At 52.1% G+C, this 12697-nt stretch overlaps 1 protein-coding gene across 2 annotated transcripts in view; it reads right to left on the bottom strand.

The window, feature by feature from the left end:
- The window catches only part of MKX (mohawk homeobox), a 62114-nt gene extending 50560 nt beyond the window's left edge, over positions 1–11554 (bottom strand). The window contains exons 1-3 of one of the 2 annotated variants that reach the window (XM_067030601.1): positions 11508–11554; positions 9476–9742; positions 7576–7735 (exon numbers count right to left, since the gene is read on the bottom strand). In XM_067030601.1, the coding sequence (XP_066886702.1) occupies positions 7576–7735; positions 9476–9663 (348 nt within the window). In that variant the 5' untranslated portion in view covers positions 9664–9742; positions 11508–11554. The other variant, XM_059058693.2, reaches the window with a different exon arrangement.
- Between the last annotated feature and the right edge of the window lie 1143 nt (positions 11555–12697).

The following is a 12697-nucleotide window of genomic DNA, read 5'->3' as shown; positions in this document are numbered from 1 at the left end:
ATACTAAGTACGTCAGAAAAAGACAAATACCATGTGGTATCATTTATATGTCGAATCCAAAATATGACACAAATGAACCTAACTATGAAACAGAAACAGAATCACAGACATGGGGAACAGACTGGTGGTTGCCAAGGGGGAGGGTTTTGGGGGAGGGACGGAGCGGGAGTTTGGGATTAGCAGATGTGAGCTTTTATATACAGGATGGATAAACAACAAGGTCCTACTGTATAGCACAGGGAACTATATGCAATATCCTGTGATAAACCGTAATGGGAAAGAATATAACAAAAAAGAATATATGTGTGCGTGTGTGTACATATATATATGTACAACTGAATCACTTTGCTGTACAGCAGTAATTAACACATTGTAAACCAACTTACTTCAATTAAAAAACAAATAACTAATATAGGAAAGAAAGTGATAAATGGCTTAAGACACATTAAAATATAATGTAACAGGAGTGCAACGGAAGGAGGGGTTACTTTGATGTGACTCAAGACTTCATGAAGAATTTAAGCTAGATTTTGAAGGAATAGGTCAGGGATAATGGGTAGGGAAGTGTGTTTCCAACAAAGAAGACACGGGAACAAATATAAGTCAAATTCCAGAGACACTGTGGTAAGTAACGAAGAAGGAAGAAAGAGGCCCTCGAGTTAATCAAACTTGTGTAAGAAGAGAAGATAGTGCCAATTTGAGAAAGTAGAATTGTTTGAGGGTGAAATGATGCGTTTGGTTTGGGAATGTTTAGTTTGAGGTACTAGAAAAGCGTGCAGGTAAAATGTGCAGCAAGACAATAAAAATGGCATCTGAGATCTAAGGGCAAAGGAAGATCAGATCTGGGTCAAATGCACAGAGGTGAGAGCTGAAGCTGCGAGAGCAGACAGAACGAAAAGAGGGTCAAGGACCAAACCCTGGAAACCTCCAGCAATTAAGGAGGTAGGAGCTGGCAAAACAGTCAGAGACAGAGCAATCAGACAAGCCGAGAGAGAGAATAAAGCCAAATAATATCCAGCTTTAAGCTAAGAATCCAGTGCTTCCAAATAGGTGATGGCAAAGAAATGGACGCTGCAAAACAAGGTTAGTTCCACTGTTTTTGTTTAAGGTGCTGCTGGATTTCTAGAGGCTAAAATGGCACTTGACATTTCTTTTTAAATATCAAGGTAGCATCAGAAAATATATATTAAAAACATGAAAGGCCAATATTTGCCTTTAAAAAGATGAAAAGTGGAAAGAGGATTACGTTTCTCTACCAATTTGTTCCATAACATGACTCCACAGTATATTCATGGTTTGTGTGGTGATGCTTGCACTGGAATTATTTTTCTTTTTAAATTTATACTCTAAATACACAACTTTTGCACATTACTCAAGCCTTAATTATTGAATGAACCTGTGGTGAATCCTACATTAAGAAAAAGCAAAACTATAATTTTTTTCTTTTTTTCCCCATGGGTAAAGCATGGTAGCCCTCCCCAGTTTATATGCACAAACCATATCACATATAATATATATTCAGTGTCACCTCCCTTTGTGTCTTAAGCAATGACAACTGTCCTCAAATTTATGTGCAGTGGTGTAATATCTTACCACGGCATTTCAGAAGCCTTAGACTCCACCAACCCCGCTTCCTGCCAAGCTGTGCTATTCATTACTACGGTTTAGTCTGACTTTAAATCCTCACTCAGTCTCCTCCAACGTCTACAAACAGACAGCTTCCGGGACTATTCATTCAACAAACACAAACTGAGTAGCTCCTGCGCTTTAGCCATGGTATTAAGTGCTAGGAATGAATAAACTTTGTCCCCTGCACATACAGAAGGACTAGAAGTGAAGAGCTATACGTGATTAACTATGATACTTGGGTGAGCCTGCACTACGGAAGGATGAAATGCCTGGCCCGTTTCCTCTCAAACCTCCCTCTATTCTCCAAGTCGTGGCCAACATGTTCGTCCATGTCCGCATTAGTACCAACTGGGAATTTTAGAGCAGTATTTTTTCCGAACTTCCCTATCTTCCACTCTAGCCACCTGAATGGACCTTACCAACCATCATCAAATTCAAGTGTTGGTGCACCGCTATGATTTAATTACTTACTTCACGTCTTCAAACCCTCATGCGTGCCCTGTCATCCTCTAACTGTGGTATAATGGAAAGAGGCCTGGTTTCCTGCTCTGACTTAGCCAAAACCAGGCTGTGAGTTTAGAAAACTCATTCATCTTTTCAGAACTTCATGGTCCCTGACATCCTTGCCAACTCTGAAAATTAAGATCTGTGACTGTCATCCCTGTTCATTCATCTCCTTTATGGTTGGTACCAACCTATCTTCTGCTTTTGACCACTACTCTCTTCAGCAATCAGAGAGGTGTTTTACATCCTTCCCGGTTCCTTTCGCACACAGAGGACAGCCTGCAACTTCCCCCATGCCTATGTCACTTATAGTTATTAGAATCCAACTCCCAAACTTTTTTTGCTACTTTCTTTACTAAACATCATATAATTCAGAGGCTAATCTTAATCTTAACTGACCTTAACACTTCTTTTTAAAGTCTTTATTGAATCTGTTACAATATTGCTTCTGTTTTATGTTTCGGTTTCGTGGCTGCGAGGGCTGTGGGATCTTAGCTCCGCCACCAGGGATCGAACCCGCACCCCCTGCATTGGAAGGCGAAGTCTTAACCACTGGACCGCCAGGGGAGTCCCTGACCTTAACTCTTAGTGCAACCAACACACAGTACCGCATAGTGTAAAATCCAAACTCTTCATATTTTTATTAAAACACGATGGACTTCAAATTTTTTAAAAAATCAATTATTCTTCTAACATACAGAAATAGGGACCTTTAAATGTCATGGCGGCATTAACTAGCTTTTCACATACAGGAGCCGTATCGTTTTCTACGTCTTGTATACTCATAGATCTTAACAGAGTACATTAATTATACATCAGAAGGTTTTCCATAAAGGTTTGGTGGTGTCTAACTGGTTGTGTCCAAACTGATTTCACAAGTTTGACCGGCACCCAATCTACTTATACATTTACTCTGCCAGTGTTTTATTATCAGCTATTTACAGTACAACCTAAGGGCTGGATATAGTCTGGGGTGCTGAATACCTTCTTGTGCTATAAGTCATGCAAACAGCAGAGACAATAGTCGGTGAACAAATCTGCACGATGATCATCTCACAAGTTTTTTCCTGATGAACTGATGCAAACGCCATCTGTTTCACTGAAGGTAAAAGCACCAGTTCAAATTTTCTACCTTTAACTTACTACGGATTCCTTCAGGTTATCATTCAAATTCTTTCGAAATTCTGTTTTACATGAAACAGGCCTCCTTACCAAGGATAGGTTCTGCAATGGCATTTTAACGTCAAACTCAGAGCTTTAAAAACACTGCATTTTATAGCGAAGGCTTAGAGAACCAAATGTCTAGAAGCTGGAAGAGAAAGCTAAGTAGCTTTCATCCTACGCAGCAATGTTTACATTCATCACACTGGCAGGGCAATCATTATAGTAAACCCAAGGGGATACTCTGGCATCTGTCCACCTTTGAACACACAGAATTAACAACGCAGATTCGGTCATTCAACTGAAATATCGAACACCTCACTTCTACACCATGTAGTTTGACACTGAGAATAACGTACAAGGACCAATCTGAGATTTTGTTGAATATTTAACGGTAGTCATAATTCTTGCAGTTGATAAGAACACACACATCTCAGCAGAAGCACTCCATACCAAGCAAAAGCTATGTCAACACAGGGGCAAAATCTTGCAACACAGCAGATTTCACCAAATGGTACACGGCTGTAGCGCAGGAATTAGAAACTTCTACTGTAAGAAAAGGGAGCATTAACATCCAATCACTAAAATGTAGTCTCAAACTCCACTGGCATTGCACTCTGTAATGTGATCATGAAAAAAAATCATTTCACCATTGTAATCCAGAAAAAAACATAAATATATTTTAAATATATACGCATAAACAATGGGAAATATTGAAACCAGGTACAGCCCCCATCTGCCCTTCTTGTAAAAATCTTCTTCAGGGGCGATTATTCCCTGGGTAAGCTCCATATCCTACAGTACTACAAAACCCCAATAGCCTATCTGTTATTCCACAAGGAAGCTGGTTATATTTTGAGAGTAGAGAGTATATTTTTATAACGTTTGAACAACGGTCAGTCGTAGGAACCCAGCAAAATGGAGTATTTCGGTTAGTTAAAGTGAAAACACACATACACACAAATCATCCTCCTGTTAATTTTATAAAAATGCTTATATCTTAGTGGGAAGATGGAAGATTAATAATGCAAACAGTTATAGTAAATTAAGACAAGTTGCTAAGTCTAGTGAGTAGAAAAAAAATGAAAGCTGCATAAATACCTCTCTCTGCCTCACCTTTCAGGAATGAACAAAATGTAGTGTTGATTTATGTCCTTAGAGCTTCTGTTTATCAGGAAAAGTAATTTCTGTGGTCCTAAAAAAATTCCCTCATTAAAGTTTCAGCATTCTGTTTGCAGGCTTAATGGAGATTGCTGACCAAGTTTTACACCCTTCAGAGTAGCAAAATAAGGCAAAAGTACTGCTTATGAAAGGTTTGATAGCTTGACACACAACCAAAAGGGAAATATGAAGGGTAAAAGAAACGTTCAAAAATAAAAGACACCCTTGTATTAAGGAACAAAATAATTATGCTGACAACTTATTAATATAAATTATGAGAAGCCGAGCCAGGAGATATTATAATAAACAAGAAATAGAGACTGGAGCTAGAAATAAGGGGAACACTCCATACTTGTCTATTGACATAAAATATGACATATTTCCAGATATACTAAAAATAATACGGTAAGTTATATGCTTGTTCTGTAGAACTAACATGTACCATTAAAGTTAACGAGCTTCCCTCTGTGTGTTCCCTACAATGAGATGGATTTTAAAACTAGAATATCTTAGCCTGATTTCAAGACATTCTCCAGTTTTCCACAACATGTTTGGGGAAGTCACGTGGTGATTACGGTAGTATTCCCCAGTGAGAACCTGTTCAGTCTGCAAACACGTATGAAGAGCTTACTATATGGAAAGTACTGGGCTGGGGTGAAATGGGAGGATTAAGATGAAGACATGATCACTCTTCTCAAGAAGGCTGACTCCACGAGAGAAATTTATTCACTGGGAGAACCTGATTCATGAAACGGGTCTAATCTGCAGGGCTCAAAAGCTGTATTCAGATCACAGCTTGATATTTTTTCCCCAGAAGTGAAATGTATTGACATAATTTATTTGGTTTCCACAGAGTCAGAATTTGCTTTGGATGTTTAATAAATGTCTGACTTATAGAAACCCCTTATATTCATAAATATATATGTATATATATTTTCTTACACAGACATTCCATTGTGTCTCATGGAGAAGGGGTGGACCCAACTTGAATGGTATATAAGGGTCCCTTGGTTATTCTATACGTTTGATGCTTTCCATTTATCACTTTAAAGTTCCAGAAACCAACTTCATTTATTATAAAACTTGGAAATCATTAAATAGGTATCAATTATAATTATAAATAATTATCGTTCTTTGCCCCATTTTAAAATGACATACCTGCATTTTTCTTTGCTGAAGACTACTGAGGAAAATATAATGGGAAAGACTTTCATTACATGAACCAAAACTTCATGTAAATTAGAAAAATGCAATAGTCTTACCACGATCTTAACGCAAAAATAATTAATTGTATTTGAACTATCATTACAGGTAGAGAATAATTTGATTCTGTATTAGAATATGACAGCTACTCGTATTGCAACTTAGAAAAACTACCGCAGGTGAAAATTTAAATGTCTCTGCTAATGACAAATAATACCTTTTGTAGCTAAAAATGTCCTAAATATGCCATAAACGTTTGTTGCTTTCTGTCTGAAAGAATGGCAAGTATTCAACATGGAACTACATAATCAATAAGTTAATATTTGACTGTTGACATCAGAGTGAACTATTCAAATAGTTCTATAAATCAGTGTATTTTGAAAATAAAGAGCATACCAGTTTAAAGTGAAATTTGAATGTATGCATTTATTTTCTTAAGTTTTTCTGGCTGGAATTATTTATTTAAAAACTACTTTTGAAAATCACTGAAAGTTCATAGTTTTGTGTTAAACAGATATTAAGCCAAGAACACTAAATTAATTTTCCCCTCCAGTGCTGCGGCAAATCACTATTAATACTATTGCCTGTTAATATAAAGCAGAAGAGACGTTTGTTTTTCTCTACAACTGTATTCTGAAAATAAGCAGAAAATGCATATTGTAGTTTAATAAGTCTGAGTACAAGTCAATTTTCATGCTTCGTCCAACTTTCTAGTAATTCCTAAAATGACAATCTTAAATACCCTGGAAAGCAATTTTTAAGTTATCTAGTAGTTAAAGTTTGTTCCCTGTTACTCTGGGGTTCTCACTTACTATACCTTTCACGGAACGACCAAAGTTTCACAAATGCAGTGATGCAGGGCTACTACAACGGATGAGATTTCTCAGCTCAGGTAGCTCCTCCTCTCCTCTTTCTGAGTGAATCTGCTCTGCCTGCACGCATAAAAATTCACGTCACTGCATTTATGAAGGGAAACTGGTGTGCCGGCCAGAGCACGTGGTATGGACCCGCGGCGTTTCCAGGCCCACCTCTACCCCTCAACACAGCCCTCTCCTGCCTTGGTTGCATCACCTGCGAAATGCTGACAGCTCACCGGGTTTTGCCAGCATCAGATGCAGCCACGGAGGGAAACCTGTGCACAGCAGCACTGCTCGCTATTCATGGAGCAAGCCTAGGCCGCCCCTCTGTACTTGACCAGGTACCCGCCATCTGAGATCTGCCCCTTAACCCAAGGACAAAGATACCGCCAGCAAAGCCGCGTGGAGTCTAGCTAAGGCCCAGGGTGCCTCTTATTAAAAAAGAAAACCCTCCCAAACTCGCTTCTGGCCCTTCCAGCCCACCTACTAGCTCTATCAGGAGCAGTCAACTTGAAAGGTACCCTGTAACTTGACCTTTAACATGGGGCCCCAATGTGGGGTGCCCTTCTGCCTGGTTTTCAAAGTGTGGTGCGCGGCCAGCAGCTTACTCATCACCCCGAGAACGTGTTAGAAATACAAAGCCCCGTCCCCGGCCAGGACCTCCTGCAAACTCCGGGCCGGGTGGGGGACGGCGGCAGTGTGTGTTTTAACGAGCCCTCGGGCGACCCCGACGCAAACCACTTCGGGGTAGTGCCCGCTGGGGCCACGGCCGCGCGCATGGCCCGCACACCTTCTCAGAGCTCCTCGCTCGCCTCTGCCCTGCCCTCCTTAGCAAGCGCCACACGACCCCTGCTGCGCCAAGCCTCCGGAAGACGGTCGGAGACGCGGAAACTCCCCAGACCACCGCTCCGGCCCCGGGCCCACCCCGCACCAGCCTCAGGCAGAGCGGCCGCAGCGTCCGGACGGCCGGTCTGGGGCCCACCCGTGCCCAGCGGCGGGAGACGCAGAGCCGCCGCTCAGCCTCACCGAGGGAGGGCCGGGGCTCGTGGGCCGCGATTACCTGCACTAGCGTCATCTGCGAGCCGAGCGCCAAGAGAATCTTCTCCGTCTTGGTGGGGTACGGATTGTCGCGGTGCTTGTACAGCCACTGCTTGAGGGGCCGCGCCATGTCCTGCAAGGCCTGCCGCTTGTGCCTCACCTTCCCGCCATTCTGCCGGGCCCTGGGACACCGGGAGAGGAGGGGTTCCCGGTGAGCCGCGCGGCCGAGCGCCGCCCGCCGGGCCCCCGGGTCCGCACGCGCTTCAGCCCGCGTCGACCCCGGCCCCACGCGCCCGGACGCGGAGGCCAGGCTGGGGTGGGCGCCGCACAGGGTCAGGGCGCGCGGGGCCGGCCCGGGTGGCACAGGACGGACGTGAGGCGGCGAAGGCCGCCAGGTTTATACGGAAAAGGGGGAAATCCTGAAGCCAGAGGTTAGAGATTTAGGTGATCTGAAGGAAGGTCTTTTATTATTCAAGCAACAGACCTGCGCAGCAGGGCCGCCACCGTCCCTCGCCCGCCTGCACCGCGCCCTCCAGGGGCCCTGGCCTCAGCCGATGAGTAGTGGCTGCGGCCGGCTCTCGAATTTTCTTTTAGGGACTCAGGCCCGCCGCTCGGGGCTTCCCGTCGCCCACTGGACGTTGGGGACAAAGCAAGGGGTAATGGCCGCCCCGCTGCCCTGGTTCTCTTCAAGCTCTCCCCTGTACCCTTTGATCCTCGGGTAAAGGGGAAGCTTTCCAAGAAGGGGTTTGTGGAGGAAAGATGCGGAACCGAAAAGAAAAACACACACGAAAAAGAGAAAAGACAAAACCCAAAACACTGCAGGGGGCTCTTCACGACAAAAGGGCGAGCTTAAAAGCATGGAAGGTCTGTCCCACCGGGTAACGTAAAAAGACTTCGGGAAAAGCATATTCAAAGGAGGAAGAGCGGGAAGCAGCCGGGAGCCGGGCCTCGGCGCTGCGCTCCCCAGCGGCTCCGCGAGGTGTCGCCGCGCCGCCGCCCGCGCGCCCAGCCACTCCGCGAGGCTCGCGCGCCTGCGCCGCAGCCTCCGGGGCTTCTGCCTCTTTAAACACTTTGAAATGCAATTCCATCCGAGAGGGCTGGTAGTAACATTTTGACGAAACCTAATCTTTATTTCCCTAACCAGCAACGCTGCACAACAAGCAGCTGATGCAATCTTTCAGGTGGACCGGCCAGGACGGCCGCCCCTCCCCCCGCGGGGCGCTCCCGGAGCCGCGGGACGTGGCGGGGCTACAGACGGCCCTCCTCCGCAGCCGGAGCCGCTGGTGGCCCGCGAGCTCTCGCCCCCGCCCACCCCACCCCCGCAGCCCCTCAGGCCGCTAAACCGAAACCCGGCCCGGCAGGCCCGCGGCCCGCCCCCCCCTCCGGGCTCGCGGCGGGCCCCGCCAAGCCGCGCGCGCGTCCGCGGCATCCTGCGGAGAGCCGACCTTCCCAACACCTTGGCCGATAAAAGGCCCTGTCGTGACACAAGGGGGGAAGGCCACGGGGCTGGCCTGACCTGGGGGGCGTGGGGGGGAGCCCCGACTACTTGGCCCTGCTCTGCGCCCGTGCATCCCGCTCAGCCCTTTCTGCCTCCCCAGCGGCCGCGCGTCTGCACCCGCGGTCGGGAGAGAGGCACGTAACCCCCGCCCCCAGGTCCGGGCATCTGAGGACTAAGAGGCGGTTTCAGGTGTCCTCAGTTTCCAACGAGCCTCTTTGGAGCCCTTCTGATGAATCGAACCCTCACACTTTGAGCAACTACTCCCTTAAAATGAGAATGCGCGAATCCAGGAGGCGGAGACCGCTCCTCCCGGAAAAGTCGGGGGCCCTAAAGCGCAGGCCCCGATTGTCACCAGCACGCCCGCGCCTCTCACCGCCCCCACCTCTCCCGGAGCGGGCGGGGGGCCCCGGGAGGGTGCGCATACCCGGTCCTCCGGTGTCTCAGGCCCAGGTTGTCCTTGAGGGACGCGCCGTCCGTAATGCCCACCTCGGGGCGAGCGTGCGTACTGTCCAGGACGCCGCCGTAGGGCCTGCCGCCCCGCTCCCGCTCCGGAGCCCCGCGGTCCTCAAAAAGCACGGCGCCGCTGAGCTTGTTGAAGACGATGGTGTTCATGGCGCGCGCAGGCAGGGCCGCGCGGCGCGGCCGCAGCGCCTTGGGGCCGGGCCGCCGGGAGCTCCGCAGGGCTCGGGTTCTAGGAGATCAAGATGCAGTACATTACTCGCCGAGAGCGCTCACCCTCCTGAGCATCCCGAGCCCCGAACCTGGCCGCGGCGCGGGGCTGCGGAGCCCAAGGGAGGAGCGCCGCCGCGGCACCTGAACGCGGGAACCCCCGCCTCCCCCTGGCTGGTTACACCGCTCCGCCGCAACGCCCGCCACCCGCCCCCGAACGCTCCCGGGGCAGGTACCCACCCTCCTCTTAGGCCTGGCCACTCAGCCCCCAAAGAAGCTCAACCGGCAACAGTTAACCTGCGGGGGCGAAGCAAAGTGACTCCTCAAGGAGCCTTGCCTGAGTTGGTTTTAATCTGGATGAAGCCCGCTCCGGAAAGCGGAGGGCAGGCGCGGGGCCGCGCGGGGTTCTTCAGTCGAAACGGAAGACTAAAGCCTCTCAGAGCTCCCACTCGGGGTCGTAAAGGAGGAGTTGGAAGAAAGGAAAAATTGAGGGGGGTGAACATGAACAACCAATTTCGCAAGCCCTAGTCATCGAGTCCCAGGCCGCACTGGGATTTCGGGGATTTGCATGTTTTCTAGATCCTGGATGGTTTGGCTGAAACCCCTGCGTCCCTTTTCCGGCTACAGCCCCTGGGGTGGGGGTGAGGGCAGGAAAGTTAGAAGATTCCAGAGCTAGAAAGTGAAGTGGCCTTAGGGACAAATTCACCATGGTCTCCCCTCCCTCCGAGTCTCCTACTACCCCGCAGCCCGCTCCGGACGCGCTGGGTCCGGCCCCCCGCCACCCCCCCACCCCCGGAGCCGGTGGCCAGTGCTGTCCTCTTCCGCAGCGCGGGTGCGAGCCGCGAGCTCGGAGTCCTTCCACACCCACCCCTCTCTTGGGTCTCGGGGAACCATTTCAGAAGTTGCGAAGGAGTTAAGGAGCGGGAGGAGGCGCCGCGGTCCGCGCACCGCCGGGCCTGCGGCTGCCCCCGTCGGAAAAAACCGCCAGCTCACCTCCCGGGTGGCGGCGGCCCGGAGCCTCTGCCCGCCGCGCGTGAGCGTCGGGGGCCGGTCCGCGCCGCCGCGGAGCAGCCGGGTGACCGCCCGGAGGCGCGCAGCAGCCCCAGCCCGCCCTACCTCCCTGCCTCGCGCCTGGGGGGCAGCTCGCTTTGCTTCCGAGCTGCCCCCGCCTCACGGCCGGCGCCCCCTCACCGCGCCCCGCCCCGGCGAGGGCCGCCCCCGCACCCACGCCGGATGCCCACGCTCGCCCCGCCCTCCGGCCATCGCAGCAGCGGCCACGCGCGACGTGTCGAGCTGTGACCGCAGAAATTAAACGACGGCCCCCGTCAGTGCTCGCGGGGAGGTGAAGACAGACCTCCGCTAGCTGCCCCCCGCAGACAGGTACGTGTCTGGACCGTCAGCGCAGCCTCCGCGGCCAGGGTGAGAGCAAAGGTCCGTGCTCGCAGCCCTCGTTCGAGGCGTCAGTAGGCGCCTTGTTTTTCCTTTTAAATCCGTGCGCTCGGTGATTTGCGCTCAGGCTGTTCTATTTGTGAAGCAACCCGTTCCCAGCCCCGTTGTCTGTCCCCACCTCAGCCCTGTTCTCCGGTCGGCGACGGCGTGTTTCCCCGGCCATTGCGCCGTGAAGGTTGCCACGCGGGCCCTCCCTGCTGTCCCAAGCCCACGCCGAGGTCGCAACCACAGACCCCGGCGCGGCTGCGTCTGCAGGCGGCAGGCGCGGCCAAGGGCCGGGAGCTGGGTCCCCGCGCGGTCCCCAGCGCCGCCTCTCGGCTCCCGTGCTCCCCACTTACCCGGATTCACTCCACACTGTGGCTTGGGGAGCTCCCTCCCTGCGGAACCGCCCCGCCCCACGCCCGCGAACCAGGTGGGCTCCCCGGCTCCCCGCAGGCCTCGGGCCAGCCTCGGCCGCCGCCCCCACCCCCTCGGGCGCGTCCCCAAGGGCCTCGGAGGAGGTGGGGGAAGGGCGGGGAGCGCCCAGGCGCGCGGAGCAGGGCCAGGAGCGGCTCGGGACCCGTAGCGCCCCCTTCCCGCGGCCCCGCGCCGGGACGCGGCGACCGCGGGCCGTACCGGTGGCGGGGGGGCCCGCGGCCGGCGGCAGGGCGGCTGGCTCTCCCGCGTCGAGGCTAGGCGCGCTCCCATCCCCGCCGCATGTTCTCCGCGCGGGCTCCAGCGCGCTCACCGCTGCCGCCGCCGGCGTCGCGGCTTTATTTACCCAGACGGGCGCGCGCGGCCCGGGAACAGGAATAGCGAGGCCTTCTCATGTTTCCTGGCTGCCCGGCCCAGCCGGCGAACATCCTGCGGTCGCGGTATCCACGTTCCCGGGCCGGCGGGAGGAAGCCTCCGCGGGGACCGCTGTTAACCCTGGCGGAGGAGCCGCCGCCGCCGGCGCCGCCGGGCAGCCCCCGGCCCGCCGAGTGCTCCGCAGCCGGGCGCGGCTCCCAGAGCCTCCGGCCTCGCAGGCGCGCAGCGAAAGGGTCGATGGCCTTCGCACTTTGGGGAGCGACTGGAGGAGCCGCAGCAGCGCCCGGCGCGGGCTCTGGGAGCTGAGCGGCTGCCGTGCAGATCCCGTGTCCTAGCCGCCCCGAGCGCCGGAAATTTCACCACGCGTGGCTAGGCTGGAGGGGGCCCTGAGACGCGCCCGTTTTCCCCCTCGCGGTTAGCTGGAGGGAGGTTAGTTAGAGCTCGGTTTGTGCCCGTAACGCGTGAGAACGGGTTGCAGAAGGTCCTTGCGCCCCTTATCTCGTGTCACTGGGCTTCTGCGGTCCTGGGTGTCTCCAAGCCAGGCACACAGTCACCTTCCAGAGCCAGCGCCGGAGAGGAGGGAGGCAGGGCGGGGTCGAGGCGGGCCCAGGCACTCAACCCACGGCGACCCAGGTGTGGGAGAGACGGCGGGTGCAGGCAGGGCCAGGATCTGCATGGAGCAAAGGGGAGGGAACTTGGAAGAATCCCGAGCCTGGACACAGAGCAAGGGGAGAGAATC

Source organism: Kogia breviceps, chromosome 3 (genome assembly GCF_026419965.1).
Source record: "Kogia breviceps isolate mKogBre1 chromosome 3, mKogBre1 haplotype 1, whole genome shotgun sequence".
Lineage (NCBI taxonomy): Eukaryota > Metazoa > Chordata > Mammalia > Artiodactyla > Physeteridae > Kogia > Kogia breviceps.
The sequence above is the reverse complement of the archived record's forward strand: the minus strand, read 5'-3'. Positions and strand labels throughout refer to the sequence as shown.